Source organism: Pyrgilauda ruficollis, unplaced genomic scaffold (assembly GCF_017590135.1).
Source record: "Pyrgilauda ruficollis isolate IOZ18807 unplaced genomic scaffold, ASM1759013v1 scaffold21, whole genome shotgun sequence".
Classification (NCBI taxonomy): domain Eukaryota; kingdom Metazoa; phylum Chordata; class Aves; order Passeriformes; family Passeridae; genus Pyrgilauda; species Pyrgilauda ruficollis.
Window position 1 is genome coordinate 3,230,771 of NW_024520318.1, and position 16,146 is coordinate 3,246,916.

The 16,146-nt window shown below is 43.5% G+C and overlaps 1 protein-coding gene across 1 annotated transcript in view; it reads left to right on the forward strand.

Moving 5' to 3' along the window:
* The first annotated feature begins 505 nt into the window (after positions 1-505).
* LOC121353762 (multiple epidermal growth factor-like domains protein 6) overlaps positions 506-16,146 on the forward strand; it is a 185,440-nt gene continuing 169,799 nt past the window's right edge. Inside the window, exons 1-4 of the mRNA XM_041467879.1 lie at positions 506-582; positions 12,478-12,612; positions 13,258-13,367; positions 14,800-14,904. Of these exons, the coding sequence (XP_041323813.1) occupies positions 506-582; positions 12,478-12,612; positions 13,258-13,367; positions 14,800-14,904 (427 nt within the window). The remainder of the gene's footprint in view (positions 583-12,477; positions 12,613-13,257; positions 13,368-14,799; positions 14,905-16,146) is intronic.

Consider the following 16,146-nt stretch of genomic DNA (forward strand, 5'->3'; position numbering starts at 1 on the left):
CGGCATCCCGGCAGCGCAGGGAGCGCGGGGCGGCTGGAGCCTGCACATCCCTGCGTACGGACACGCAGAACACCCGCTGCCTGTCTGCTCCCGGAGCTGGGGATGAGGAGCAGGGGAAGCTCCCTTTGCAGGAGGAGGAGCAGAGCAGCATTCCCGCGGGGAGCTCCCGGGACGCGGCACAGCCGGGCGGGCACCGCACGGAGCTCCGCGCTCCGCGCTCCGAGCCGCGGGGCGGGCACCACACGGAGCTCCGAGCCGAGAGGGGGACACCGTACGGAGCTCCGCGCCGAGGGGTGGGCACCGCACGGAGCTCCGAGCTCCGAGCCGCGGGGCGGGGCTGGCCCGGCGGGGCGGGGATGGGGCCGGGCCGGGGCCGCTCCGCCCGTGGCGCGGCTGTGCCGCCGCTTTAAATGATTTGGGGGCCGGGGTTGCTGCTGCTGCTCCTGCTGCTGCGGGTGAGGGTGCTGCTCCGGCCGGCGCTCCATCCTCCCTCCCCGGCAGCGCCATGCGAGCCGGGCCGGCGCTGCTGTCCGTGCTGCTGGGCTGCGCTCTGGCCGCGGAGCCGCGGCTGCAGCGGGGCATGTGAGTGTGGGGCTCGGCCGGGACACGCTGCCTGTGGCCCTGCGGGGAGGCTCCGGCTCCCCTCGGCTCCCCGGGGCGGCGGGGAAACTTTGGGTGGGTGCGCCGTAACTCCGCGCATCCCCAGCGCCCGTTCCCGGCCCGCGGAGTTCTCCTGGATGGGCTTGCGGGGCTCCGGGGAGGGAGGGCTGGGCTGGGCTTGGCTTTGCCGCGGGAGGTGAGCAGCTCCGAGACTGCTTCTGTCTTCGCTATCAACCTGGGGAGAGCAGCAGGAGGAAGATCGGGGTGCCAGCTGGGGATCCGTGCGGAAAGGGCAGGGAGCGGGGAGCATCCATCCATCCATCCATCCATCCGTCCATCCATCCATCCTCCCGCGGCCGGGAGCGCACAAAGAGCTCGGGCCGCACGTGTGCGGCTGCCGCGGCGCCGGGCAACTTTCTCCGAGGGGTTCTGCACGGCACGAGCAACAAATGCCCTTTGTTGAGTCCGGAGGTAGTTCTCTGCTCGGCTCCTAGAAGAGAGTAGCTGGCCGCATGCACGAAACCTGCGGTTAAAGTTTTTGCGTGTTGAAATTGAGTGTTGATGGAAATTGTTTCCTGTGTACCTTTACTTTTCCTTGTGTATCTTTCTCGTCTTGTGTTTTAAGGAGTGTTGTGTCCCCCTCTCAAAGCAACCTGACAACAGCCTTTTCAAATATCTGTGTATAGCCTAATTTCTAACCTCTCTTATCTTCCTGGGTTTTATCTTCATCAACTTCATCCCACTCTTTCATAATTAATGTCTTGTATTTGCTTTTAGTTTAGTTCTTTATTCTGTCTGAAAACTGAGATTTCCAAGCCTATTGCTCGCTGGTTTCTATGCAATACATATTTACACAGCGTTTACCAGAAGTGCTTTTAAGGTGGTTTGTATTACTCCATTTTGCTGGAGCAAGAAGTATCCATCACAGTGCTTAGAGAAGTTAAGCTCATTCTGTGGTAAAACGTTTTCCTTTGTTAAAAGTGCTCTGTGTTCCTTTCAGGCATGCTTTGTGTTCTCTTTCTGAGCAATTACTCTATCAGGAGGAGGAATAGCATTGGCCTACATTAATCTGTTTGCATTTGACATCAGTAATAACTATGATTCTGCACTTTTGAAGCTGGAGGTGCTGTTAACTGTGAATTGCCTCCAAACAACTTTTGTTTGCTTTTACCTTTTTAAAGACAGTGTCACTGAAAGAGCAGAGGAAGCATTCCCTTCTGGAAGTGATGCTGTGTGAGGATGCTGCTGCTGGGCTGGAGTCACTGGGAGCAGCAGTGCACTGTCAGCCAGCAGCAGTCAGGAGCAGCCACCCAAACCCCCAGCCCTGTGTCAGAGCCTTGAGTGCTTTTCCCAAGGCTCATATTCCTGAAATTACTGCCTTTCTACCTGCTTTTCCAGCTGGGGCAAGTATAAGTATCGCTCCAAACTTTTTTGCTATTTAGGGATTTTACCTTCGGTGTAAGCACAAATGCAAGATGTTAGCACCCTTTAGGAGTGAGTCTGCCAGCTTTCAGCAAGAAACAGTGACATGTCCAGGAGGATTTTTTTTACTGAATCACCTTTTTCTAACAATTCTGGTTTGACTTTGGTCATCTGCAGGCAATGAAATCAGAACAGCAAATGTATCCCTTGGAACATGCCATGCTGAGTGTGTTCTTTGCTCTTGTTTTGATTGAGATCTTATGTGGCTGAGGCTATACAGGATATTCTTCATAATTGTTTTTGTTCTGTTGCTAACTTGAGCATTTGCTCCTAGCTGGAAATGGGAGGGATCTGTGGGGATGTTGGTGTTCTGCTTCCAAGCCCCCTGAGGAGATTTAATGTAGAACAGATTAGAGAATTATGAGATATTTCTATCAACTGCTTTTCCTTACAATTAGCCCTTGATGATCCTCCAACAGAACTTCAGAGAACTCTGGAATGACCAGAGAGCAGATATGCCATTTTCATTGTAGAGCATATGTGGTCCTTTAAATGAGGAATTAACCATGTCTCATGATAAAAAGCACATTTTTAACACTTTGTAGTGAGCTCTCTAGCCCAAAACTGGGGTGTGCAAGACAATGCAAGTGTGATGTGTGGTTATCTAGCTTTGGGCTTCACAGAAATTAGGGAGTAGCTGTTGGACAGTGCAGAAAGGGGACCTAAAAGAGGACTTGAGTTGCTGTCAGAAGTGGTAAATGCTGTCCTAGACAAACATTCCCCTGGGGGTTGGAGCAGTGCAGATGTCTGCTCGTAGCTGGGGGTGTAGGACAGAGCAGAGGCAGTGGAGTTATGAGCTATGTGCTGGGACCCCCCTTTGTGCAATAAATATCACCTTTCAGAGTTAGGACTGGGACAGGGCTCAAGAACGGATTCTTCTTGTCCCAGGTGAGGTGGGTGAGGACTTCCCTGGAAAAGGCAGGAGATCAGTTTTGTTCCTGTCAGCATTAAGCCCCTTCACTTGCTCTGTGGCTCTGCAGGTCCAGGATGACATCTGAAGGGGCTGCTTTGCTTTTAGAGGGTCCAGTCTCAATCTTGCAATAAAACTCTTTTGCTTAGGGTTTTTCTTTACTGCACACATGTCGTATCTGCATATTTTCACTTTCTCCACAAGCAATCTGGTTGCATTCCAAGGAACACCTGGATGCAGAGCTGGATTCCTGGCTGAGTTACTGTTTTCCAGCTTCTTCAATTCTTCGGGGCACTATCGGCTTTCTTGTGCTCCTCCCGATAAATCACGTTCCCAAAAGCAAATTCTAGCATCCACATGTTATCTGCATCTGCAAACCTCGAGTGACCCTGGCCCTTCAGCTGTTCCAGCTGTTGGGTGCAATGGCACAGGGCTGGTTTTGCACCACTGCAAACAGATGTGGCTGCAGACACTATCTTTCAGTGACATAAATAAAAATTCCTTTTAAGGCATAACTAAAAAAGGCAAAGTCCACTTTTTTTTTTTCTTTTTCTTGATGGAATGCGTTTCAAGAATTAACTGCTGTTGTGCAAAGCGTTTCCATATGAGGAGATGCCTCCAAGTTGTGATTGTTACAGCGGAACAAATTGCACGTCAATTTGAATATTTGGAACGCAGTGCAGAAAACAAAATGAGAGATGCTTCCATAAAGTGTATGGAGATACAACTTAAACTTGGAGCCTGGAATTTTGTTATAATACTGTCCAAATGATGTGAAAAGTAGATTGTGTAATCATTTCTTGGTGAGAAATTGTCTCAATGTATTGGCTGTTTAGCAAATATACTTTATTTTCACCTCCAGTGATGTCAATTTGCAGGTGTGAGGAAAGCTTGTAAGCTTGTCTTCCTAACATTAAATAAGGGCATAAAGTATGTTTCCTTTTTTGAGTTGAGCTGAATAATGTAGCAGAATCTTCTTCCACTTCTTTGGATGGGTTGTCTTAGACTTGGAGATTTTGTAGTTAAAAAAAATTTGCAATTTTTTCTGGTGAAAATAAGGACGTGATTTGCTAGTGGTGTATTCAGATTTGTACCATAGTTTAATTTTGTATTAAATTTGTGCATCAAGTGAGATTAAGTATTTCTCTTTAAAGCTTGGTTGAAGGGATTTGTCAATGAGAGTCTTTGGCAAATTTTGCTTTAGGCTACTGAGTTTTGCCTAACTAGTTTTCAGCTGAAACCTCAAGCCCTTCTTCCCATTCCTGTCTGCTCAGACTCCATGGGGTTGCAGCAAGCCCTGACTCCCCCTGAGCAGCAGCTACTCCAGCCTTTGGGGCTTGGATAACATGATTTTAGGACGCATGGTTTGACTGCGTTGGCATAAAGTCCGTGGTGTTTTCATCCCCTCATTTCCCCAATCCTTGGGTTTGCAGTTGAAGACTGAGATGTTTCTGAACTTTGTGCATGTGAGGATCACACTGAACAGAAATAGTCTTTTTTAGCCTGTGCACTACAGGATGCTGCCAGCAGATAGAGCTCATGCTGGTCAGCACCACAGCACAGAACCCCATTCCTCAAGACTTTGCACTTCCAGCTTCTGTTTCACAGTTCCTAGAGGAATATTAATTTTGAATTCAGTCTTTTAACAGATGGCAAAGCACTCTTTTCCTCCTTTTCTGCCCCAGTATATTCACTGTCAGGGGACTTAAAGATAATGAATGAGTGTCATGGTGGTACTGTGCTTTTCCTGATTTATGACATTTTCCTGCTCTTCAGGAGAAAAATGAGATCAAGACTTTCTCCTAAACTCTGAAATAGCTGTAAGACAGCATAATAAAATCTGATAGCCTGAAGTTGTTATATTTATCAAAGATGAACTTGAACTGTAAATATTTTCCAATTTTAGAAACTGCTGGGTTTGTATCAGAGACATCATAAAATAGTTTTAGATCTCACAAGAGGTGTAGAAATTTCCTGCTCATAATCACTGTAGCTTACACATACTGTATGATTCTTAAATCTGCACATTTAAGGTAAGAATGGGAAGGGGAATGTCCCTTCACTTTTAATGGGATTTGGCTTCTCACACTACTCTCCAAAATTACACTCTAAGAGGAAAAAGCTTGTCAGGTTTCTTTAGGTGTAATTGTTATGGAATGTTGCTATAGTTTAGTTATTTATGCAATAGTTTAATGTGCTTGAAATGTGTTTTTGCAGTATTTCTTGGGAAAATTGCCTGGTTTTTGCTTTGACTTTTCTTCTGCATTGTTTACATCCAGCATTGCCTGTTTTTCCTAGTTGTAGGCATGCCATGATCTAGGTATGACAGACTGTGGAATATTTTTAATAAATTTGAAGAAGCCTCCTGGTGAGGAGGGATGAGATTATCTGTGGTGGCAGACCTGGTCTCGAGGTGACTTTTTAGCAGAACTTTGGTGGAAGTGACACTTTGGCTCCCAGGGGGTTAACAGCCCATATTGCAGACTTGTGTTATTCACCAATTAAATACCTTCTCTCTTTGAACACAGTTAATAGATTTCCTTCCTCTGAAATTCAAGCCTGTTATTGCTTACATTCCCTCTCAAATCTATTGCTTTTAATTTATTTCTGAGCAGAAAGAAATTTCCTTTCATTACTGCGAAATCAAAGCATTTTAACATGATGTACTGAACATGTGCAGTTTGTGCTTTGGATTCCAGTTTCTAGCCTTGCTTTAAAACGAATCATTAATTGTTCCAGAGGGGAACTTGATATTTCTGCCTTTGCTGTGAGATGATGTGGGCTGTAATTTGTGCTCTGAGCTCCGTTTCAGTGCCTTTGACCTGTGGATGAATATTTGTGTGTGGAAAGGGGAAATGTTGTTCAAGTCAGTGCTGACACTTGTCTTTGTGTTCTCTAGTAGAAACACCTTGCTGCCTTCCCTTTGTAAGTCAGAGCAGAACTTGGCACAAAATCTTGTTTAGAAGAGAATGCCATGCCCAGACCATATTTTTATGTACATGACCTAATTCAATATTGAAAATTTACGATAATATCTCAGGAATATGTGCCTGTACTGTTTTTTAACAAAGAAATCCGCATTAATTATGGAACAATTGGGTATTTTGGGCCTGGTCTTCTCAGGTTGGAATGTTCCTCTATAGAAAATGAGGTTTTATACACCTCAACTCTCAGGAGACTCTTCAGTGGTTGCCCTTTTGTTTGTAATTGCTGGTGCTCTCCCTGCCTGACCAGTGCACCATCAATGGTGAAGAATACAGCTGTGTAAACTTCTCTCATCATTACATTGCTTGTACCTTATAACTGTGAGTCAAAGCCTGTCCATCTCTCTCTGTAGAGTAACACCAGGAACTGTGGGTTATTTAGAACCTCAGCATAAATTTCTAATCCAAACGATATAAACTGAGATTTTTTTTTTTTCTACTTTGCCACTGTTGAACACTAATCCACTAATGCTGTTAGTTTTTCTGTGGTTAAAATTAATTAAATATTTAGCTTAACCAAGTTTTCTTAATGTTAAAGCAAACAAATGAAAACCCCAAACCAAACAAAACCCCTCAAAAATGGACATTGGTGTCAAGGTAACAATTTATAGGGGAGTAAAAGACTTGGAATATTTTAACACCTAAAATGTTGGCATTTAGGGATTTTCTTACATACATTGCATACTTTAGATGTAATCATGTTTGTTTCAGTTTGACTGGAAGTTGTATATTTCATGTTATTTTAAAAGTAAGCTTTCAAAAAAAGTTTTGCTTTGAAACTGCTAAAATCTGGCAGGCACCAAAAAAGCCGTGAGCAATCCCTAGATAAGGTTGCTGAAATACAAATGAGGATTTCAGTGCCTTCTAACTCATTTAATTGTCAAACAGTGTGGCACCTGCTGTAAACCAGAGTGAGCTTTCTCTCCTTGTGACAAAGTGGTGTGACACTTGGAATGATTTTTATGTTAATATTTTAACATCAGGTCCCTTTGTGCCTTCCTGCTGGAGGAAGCTCAGGTGTGTGCACCTGGCAGGTTTGCTGGGGGCTGGAGTTCACTGGGGTGTTACACACCCCTCTGCAGGGGACTGACAATGGCATGGCTGTAGTTAATGTGAAATTACACCTAGAGCTTTCCTCCCTGATTTCACACTTTTACATCCTCAATTTAGCCTGGATTTTGGACCCTTATCTGCTTTGTCCTAACATGCCAACTGTTTCTTAGCCTCCTTTATGTGATATCCCATATGGTTTCCTAATTAAGAGAGAGATCCTTGGGACACTGGTCCTTAAGATTGTAAAGCTGAGTGTTTGTGCTGCTTGGTTTGCAGGCCTGGTCATTGGTGCTCTCCTGGATGTAACAGACAGAACTATAAAACTGGGTGTTGCTGGGGAGTGCATCTACATGACACTAAAAGAAAAAATAAAATAAAAATCACTCCCTGATTTTAAAATGAAAAAAAAAAAAGGATTGGCCAATCATGGTTAAATGATCTGGATGTGCATGTTTATCTTCTGCTTTTCTTGCCAACCAAAATAGATTATTCTGTCCTGGGGGAGGGAGGAGGATGGTTAAGTGGAAGGTAAACGACAGGCGCCGCACTTTGATAGTGGCAAGAACTAAAAATCTTATTGTTGTTATAATAGCTGAGTGTGTAATTAATCATCTCCTATTGATTTGCTCTTCATCTAGATGCAGGGCACAAAGGCTGAAGGAACTCTCATGTTATTTAGCTGCTCCATCTAATCAGAGAGAGGATGTGAGTGAGACACAGCCGTGCATTAGTAACCTGTGGGATGGGGCAGCCTTGTGTGGTGGACCTTCATCCACAGAGCCAGAGAACAGCAGTGATAATGAGACCTAATCCAAATGAGCTTGGTGCTTACCATCCATGTCCCAGAGGGGCTGTGAACATCACAAATATTGATACAGGATCAGGAGAGAGCAGGGATTGATTAGTGGTCAAGGGAGCAGGATGTCCTAATTGTCTCTAGTAGTGCTGATTAATTTGATCAGGGAAATGAGCCTTAAAATAGATTAAGGGTAAAAAGGGGAGCTTGGCAGTTTAAAAAAATAAAAGCCTTTTCTGTCATTCTGGCCTTTTTGAATTATTAAGCAATATGTATCTAGAGACAAAATTTATATATAAAAGCCAATATATGTAACTTGTTCTTTGGACCTTTTGTTTCTGTGGTCTGTTTCCTGATTTGACTTTTCCTGTGTTTAAATAAAATTTGGTTTTTACTCCTTTCCAATTGAGATCATATAGATTAAAAATTTTGATCAACATCTCTTGCATACAACATCATGTTGCTGGCTGTTTCTCCTCTGCAGTGCCACATGTTTCTGAAAGGTGCCACCTTGTTTTTCTAGAGGTCTTTTTTATAAGACAATGGTGATGTTGGAGATGTGAGGGGATTTAGGCAGTTAACCTGAAAAGTTCCTAACCAAATCTTTTGTAGCAGTGTACAACTATTTTCAGATAACATCAGTGTATCTCTGGTGCAAAATCAGTTATCATCACAGCAGTGGAGAATTTAGCCCTGACTGTATTCTTGGCTCCCTTAAGAAAACTCTTATTTGATCTTTTCAAACTAAAACTGGGTGAGCAGACTGGTTTTCTAAACTTTTAATAACAGCATAAGGGGAAGGAGCAGCCACCAATTAGTGTTTTGAAAATACAGGATTCCAGCAAGTCGCTCCTTATGACAGGTTTCATCTATTGACTGATTTATGGGAAGATCAATAGTGTTCAGGCTGCAAATTCGTCAGCTCAGGCAATGCAGGCTGCAACATCTCATTTTTAGTGAGATGCTAACAGCTGTCTGACTTAGTGTAGAAGGTGGTGTCATTCAGGGAATCTCTGTGGAAAGACCTGAAATCAGACAGCCAAATTCGTGTTCGTTAATGTTTTGATTTAAAGTTTGTGCTGTTGAAAGGAATCTTTAGGGATATCTTGATGTGTGTTTGCTCTCTCACTGCTGTTAAATCTACCTTCAGCTTCTTGTATTGAGCTGGGAAAAAGAGGGTGGGTAGGATGAGAGATTTACTTTGGCATTCCAGGTGTTGGGCAGAAAAAGAAAATGTCCCTATCACAGAGATATGATTGACCTTTACAAATGGAAGTGTGTCCAAGGCCAGCTTGGACAGGGCTTGCAGCAGCCTGGGACAGTGGGAGGTGTCCCTACCCATGGAACTGAATATCTTTAAGGTCCTTTCCAACTCAAACCATTCTGTGATTTTGTGCTAGATCTATTCCTTTTCTTTTTAAAATTCCAAACACAGGAACGAATTACATCCCGCCCGGAGATGCTTTTAATTTTCTCTGAACTTTTCCCGTGGCTCACAGGCACCACAGCCATATGATTAGCCCAGGCTGCTCTTGCTCGGTGTTGGTCTAATTATCTGTTCATTAGAATCTCAGGTCTTGAGCTGGAAGTGTGTAGGGTGTCTTTGTTTAAAGGGCAGTCTCCTAATGCAAATATTAAGAGAGCTTTCTGCCTTGCCTCAGTCAGACTGACAAGCTAATAATAGCCTTGGTGTTAGCCTTGGCTAGCACAGAGCACCAGTGCAGAAAGGTTTAAAGGGACTGGTCTATCAATCAAATCGTGGCCCATAATTTGCCTTTGAGTCTTTTGCTTGTTTTAACACTTAAACTCCTGTTAAGAAACATCTTCTGAATGCAAAGGGCACGGCAGTAAAACAGGAGCTGTTCTCTGATGCACCACTACATCCACTTGGGGCTTCAGCTCAGTCCTGGATGGTCTCTAATTAGCAGAGTGCCACAGTGCTGAATTGTGCCTTCACTAGCTGTAGCCTTGTTCCAGGAGCTGTTCTGAGGTTTGGAGGTCTCAACTGAGTCAGATGGCTCAAAAACTGCCATGTTGGCTGTGTGTGTGGGAGCTGTGAGGATGCTGAATTGTTGGAGAGGGCATGTTTGATTCCCAGCTTTGCCAGCACAGGATTACATGTTATGCAATTGCTGCAATTTAATTATAGTGTTTCAGCAGTTTTGATATCTGCCTTTAAATTATCCCAAGGGCATCGAGGAGGAATGGCTTACTTTGAATAAATCTTCATAAACATATGACTCTGCTGCTGGCTTGTTTTTTTCTGTGAGCGTCATTTGTTCCCATTAACCATATCCTAGAAGTCAATACTGCTATTCCTGGAAACATGGCAATATCACATGAGGAGGAACTTGTGGGATGGGCTCAGTGTGTCATTACAACAATTGTCAGCTCCCCTCTTTTATTTATGGAAGAGCGATGCATATGAATGTACCTTTATCTGGAAAGTTTTAGGCATTTCTAATAAAAGGAGATATGCATGAATTATCAGAACATGATGTTCTATTCACTGGAGGGAGAGCCATTTAAAAAAGCCTGCTAAGTGAGGCATGGTTGCTAAGTAAGGCAAGGGTTTTATTAGACCAAATGACGTAATGGAAAGGAGGAAAAACAGGCAAGATTTTGGGCACACAAAGATCTTCTTTGGATGGGAAACAAATGGCAGACTTTGTGCTAAGAATGGCTTGGGAACAATGGCTCTGAACTTCAGCTAAATATGTTAAATGGGGAGGTAATTCTGGCGGGAAGGGGTAGCTGGGACATGGGAAGGATTCCTAAATAAAGGAGATGACATTGGGAGGGAGGGGGAAGGCTGGTTGCTTGAGGAATTTGAGGCAATCTGGAACTGGCCTGTGACCATCTCCTGTTCTGCTCTGAGGTGTTGGCACCCAGGGCAGACCTGAGGAATGGGAAATATGGAGCAATATTGAGTATGGACTGTGCAGTAGAGGAGGAAGGACATGGAGGGATGTCCACTGGCAGTGTGGTTTGGGATGATGATGATGATTGCTCAAATGCTTTAAAACCTGGGAGAAACAGATATTCTAGTTCAGGAAAGTAACTTCTGCCAAGGTCAGGTGTTCCAGCACAAATGGATTCTTTACTTTTTTCCCATGGTGATACAGGACAATCAGAGCTTACAGCTGTTGTTCTTTCTTCTCCTGCCTTCCTTTACATGGGCTGTCTGAATTCCTGAGGGCTGGTTGTGCTTAAATCTGCTCTGTTCCTCCTCCTGGAGTGTCCTTGTTGGGCAGAGTTCCTTTTACCCTGAGATGATGTCCCAGGTGCTCCCTTGTCAGCTGTGGTGGCTTTGGGAGACCTGGCTGGATGTGCCATCCTCCACGGGGTGCTGTCAGCATTCTGCACAGCCCTGGCACTGTTGTCCTGTCAAATCCTGTGGGATTTGATCCAGAATCAAGTCCAGGCAGGGCTTCTTCCACGTGTTCAGCTCAGCAGGAAAATTAATCATGATTATAGTATTTTCTGGTTCTGCAAAGGCTTAATTTAGTGATATTTGCAAACTACTTGAAGACCTGTGGGTGAAAGATGTTCTCTCGTTAGCAAGGCTACCTTGTGTGGTGTTCAGGCTTCATAGGAGTTAAAACCACCATAAATCCTGAATGAGAGGTGAACAATATCCACTGTGAGTGATGATGACCAACTGCCAGGCAGCTCTTGGGCTAGAACTGCTCTCTTATTAGTGCCACCCTCAGGTTTTCTAGCACAGGGTCATGTTCCTACCTGTGACCGAGGAAACAAGTGTGACAGGGTGTTATTTGATCACTCTCTGGCTTGGAGAGTGCTCAGACTGAAATTTGGGGAAGGATTTGTCTGCTGAGTGGTGTTGTTGCCAGGGTGGGTATAGAAGGTCCCTGTTCCCCCCTGTGTTTGAGTTACTGAGGCTTGTGCTTGCAAAGCCCCACCAGGCTGCCCTGGGGGATTGGTGATTAAATTATTGCACTAACAATCTATAAACGACTCAAAAAAAATCAGTGAGTTGATTTCATTCGTGTCACAACAGGTTCCTGCCTTCAAAGATGACAAAACTCCTCATTCTTGATGGTTTTATTTAGACCTTGAATGTTTGCTGCTGTTGTTTTCTGTCATGCAGAATTTCCTGATTTATACCAGGGCAAAGAAATTGGGATAAGGCAGACAAAATCTCTGCAAAACCATCAGCATGTAACATTTTTTTTGACCCTCCATATCTCCTGCAATCCTGCTATTTTTGTAACTCTGGCTAGGTAGCAGGATGAAGATTACATATCATCCTCCAAAGCAGCGCTTTTATTTTGGTCTTGTTATTTTAGGAATAATCAGCAGAGAACAAGGATACTTCCTCTTACCAATCTCATGTGTTTCCCTGAGGGGACTGATAGCGAGGGGGGCTCTTACAGAATATACAATTTCCCTAGCAATAGTTTAGATAAATCCTATCTGCCCTTGAATCTGTGGTAAATCTTTCATTGGATTGTGTGGAATTTCAGTGCATTGTTCACATGCTGCCTTCCAAGGCTTGGGGCTGCAGTGCGCTCAACCAGTAAAAATTCTGGTTCAAACTCTTACACCCAGCAGAGTTTTATGTGTGTTTCTCTAGATGTCTAAATTTGGTGTTAGAAATAAAAATTATTTTTTTCTTTGCCCCGCCCCAGGCCCAATGTGTGCCCAGTGCTGGAGCTGGCTCTGGTGGGACACCAGGAGCCCTGTATTCAGTCCTTCAGTCGGATGGTCAGGATGTGGAAGCAAGGCTGCACGAAGAGGAGGTGGTGTGTGAGCTATGAGAGAAGGTAATGTATTATCTATTGTTATAAATGGGTTTTGTTGCTAATCTTTGTGCAAGTTCTTTAACTTTTTTTGTGAGATAAGTTGTCAACTGTTTCATCTGAAATGTGTGGTTATGGACATAGTGTCCTCCTGAGATTTGGCTTGAAATCTGTTATTACTGAGTAGAAAATGTGGCTTTTTAATGTGTTTTGGGTTGCTCATGAGCTTCGTGGCTGGCTTTAGACTCAGAATTTCACACTATCAGAAAATGTTCCTGTCTTGTTCTTGCTCAGGTGAAGCCCAGCTGTCAAGGCATTGACTTTGAAAAATTGAACTTCTTTCTATTTCTGTCACATGCTTGGAACTGATGGGAGATCCGACTCCCCCAACAGCTAAACCCAAAACTGATTGGAAAAAAAAATAAAATTACTCACCTTTGGCTAGCTTGAATATAAATTCTTCAAAATAATGTGTGGACACAGCATGTCAGAGCTATTTGGTGTTATCAGGATGCAGTTTGCTGTTTCTCTTCATTTTTAATGAGAACTCCTGATGGAGGCTGAAAAAAGTCTCCTAAATGTGGCATATGAGTGCAGCGTGCTGCTGGTGAGGTGGGAGTGAGGGGAATGGGAGCTGTGGTTGCTCTCCTAACCTTCCTGTCCCCACAGGTCTGGCTACTACACGGTTTACAAGCAGGTGTACAGGATGGAGCAGCAGACTGTCTACAGGTGCTGCCCCGGCTGGGCCCAGCAGGACAAGGAACCCGGCTGTCTGCACTGTGAGTTGGGACAAAACTGGGGCAAAACCACCAAGTGACATCCTCAGGCCATGCCTTCCTACTGCATCCCCACTTCTAGATGCAAGGGTTTTGTTTCTTGTGGTTTGTCACTGGCATTTCCCCAGTGACGGGGGAGGAAATGTCCTTTGAAAAGATAAAAGTGCTCATGTAAAAGCAGCAAATAGCTCTAATTTTAATCCACATAATTTAGATTAACAGTCTAAACTCTAATTGGAGTTGTTGCAGCATTTTTGTGCCAGCCTGGCTTTGACAGGCCAACCAAATTTATTGCTGTTACCCAAATTATGCAGAGAAATCTGCTGTGAAGCACTTTTCTTGGGTGTAGCTCTCACTGTGGAGTCTGACTGGTTTTGGCATTTTCCCTTCTGCTGGTGCCATTGAGGCAGTTTTATTTCTACCCTGTGGTTCTCCATCTGATGAGAACCCTTTTCTATCACCAAATTCTAATAATGATTGGATGTTTTCCTAAAAGATGGAATTTAATTTAAATTATAAGGCAGCACTTCAGCCACTGTTAACAAGACTTCAGTAGAAGATGGCAACCTACTCAGTGTTTAGTTTTGTTACTGTTTAGTCAGTAATTGTGTTTTCTATATGAAAGTTAGCATCTGTTCTTATTTATTTTTTAATCTTCATACCAACTTCAGGGCTACATTCAGAGAGCTTGCTTTTATGGTTGTCTCTGTGTAGTTAAAACACAAAAACAAGCCTGAGAGGTATTCCTGTTAGTTTCAGCCTGAATCTACATATTTAGTGTGCACCTGTTTAGTCGTAAGAAGTCAAAAATATGTTTACAATCTGTGTTTTAATCTCTGGTGTAAAGGAGTTTAAGGTATGTGAGCACTGGTGGCAAGATGAAATTTTCTTCCTGAAAGAGCAGTGCAGACTTGCTTTGAATTCTTTAAGGCACCAAAGTGGTTGAATTACTCTCTTGTATTTGATACTCTTTGCAAGTTTGGCTCAAACATGTGGAATTTAAGTTGTTGTAAATAAAACTGTTCTGTGGTAGAGGAAGGGAAGAATTGCAATTCCCCTTTCCCCTCCACATATATAATGTCTCCCAGTGCATCAGTGGTTTTTAACCATTCCTCCATTGCTGTCTGGCAGTTTTTCTGATTTTATTTTGGATTCAGGCAGTGCTCTGAGTCCTGCCTTCTGCCTCTGAAGCACCTTCAAGTTAAACTGAAATATCCAAATCTTATTTTATTAAATTTCTTCATATCAACAAGATAGTCACACCTATGATTCCAAGTCCTGCTGCAGTCCAGCCTTTGCACTTCAATAAAAATCTGGGTTTCTTCTTATTTGGAAGGTGATGTTGCAGCAGGACTGAGCCAGAAAGGCAGTTCTGGAGGATCCTTGGCACAAACTCAGCTGAAATAGCCTGTCCTGTTCTGTTTGTGTGCTCTAGTGCTCTGCACTGCTGGCACTTGCTTCAACGGAGGGAAGTGCTCTGGAGAAGGATCCCAGGTGTGCCAGTGTCCTGCAGGATTCCAGGGGCCTCGCTGCCAGTATGGTGAGTGCATGGGAATTGTCTCCAGGGCATCTGGTGTTTGGGTAAAATGCTACTTCAACAGTAATTGTTAAAAGAATAATTTTTATTAATGTTGGCTTAAAATTAAAGGTGCCTTTGCTGCGCTTTTAAGTGGTTATTTGATCATTCTCTCTCTTTTTTTTTTTTTAATTTGGTATTGAGTTTTAACAAAGCAAGATGAAAATTTAATTTGATTGATGTGAGATGAGTGAGTGTCTGTGGTGGATAATATCACTGAATACCAGCAGTGGTGTCCAGTGGAGTGCCTGTCTGTTGCTTCTCAACTTGAATGTTCCTGTGGTGCTCTTAGTGAATTTCTCAGCCCTGCTTTTACCTTTGTGAGAGGAAATTCTGAGTCAAAGCAGGTGGGCAGTAGGTGAAGAATGCAGCAAATGAGCCACTGTATTTGTTCATGGGATATTTTTTTTTGTGCATCTCAAAGTAGGAAGGTTTTGTAGCTCACTACCAAATATTTCATAGTATTCCTGGAATAATATATGCACCAATCTTTCATTTCACTGTGTTCTAGCATACTGTAGTCTGAATTCTGTGTGACTTAGACTCTATCACCCACTCTCAATGAGAATCTTTTTTGTCTCACACACTGGCTCACAATTTGATAAACCCACAATGGGTTCTCTTGTAATTTACCACACTGTGTAAAGCTCTCCAAAATTACAGCACTGCATCCATTTGGCTTCTTAAGGGAGGGAAGAAAGTCATTCCTTCAGAGTAGGCTGTGATTGGGACAAAGGGTTTCTTTTGTATTAGGCAAATGATAATTTCCTTTTCAACTGAAGCATATTGTGCTTTGTTCAAAGGAAGGCAGATTTTTAAGTATTTCGTTTTTTCCTTTTTAAATTCTAATATGTTCGTGTCCTCACCTGGCTTGTCTGTCAGGCAGTGTGAGTGAGAAGGACTATAACAATAAATAAAATGCAGAGCTGTTTACAAGGGAGCTGCTGCTGCCTGCAGACAATTTCAGCTCAGTTGAGCCGTGATTGGGTGTTTCTTTACTTGCCACAAAAACAAGTTTATGTGGGTGAGTTGAGGTGAGCCAGGGTGACACCAAGGCAGCCTGGTTGTGATTAACTTACAGAAGAGCTGCTGCTCCAAGGTAAGCAGGATCACAATCTCCAAAAAGGCCTCCTAATAAGTTATTACCAAATGGAATAGATCTCAGCAAATTATAAATTGTCCTTGCCATAATAAATTGCATTTTGA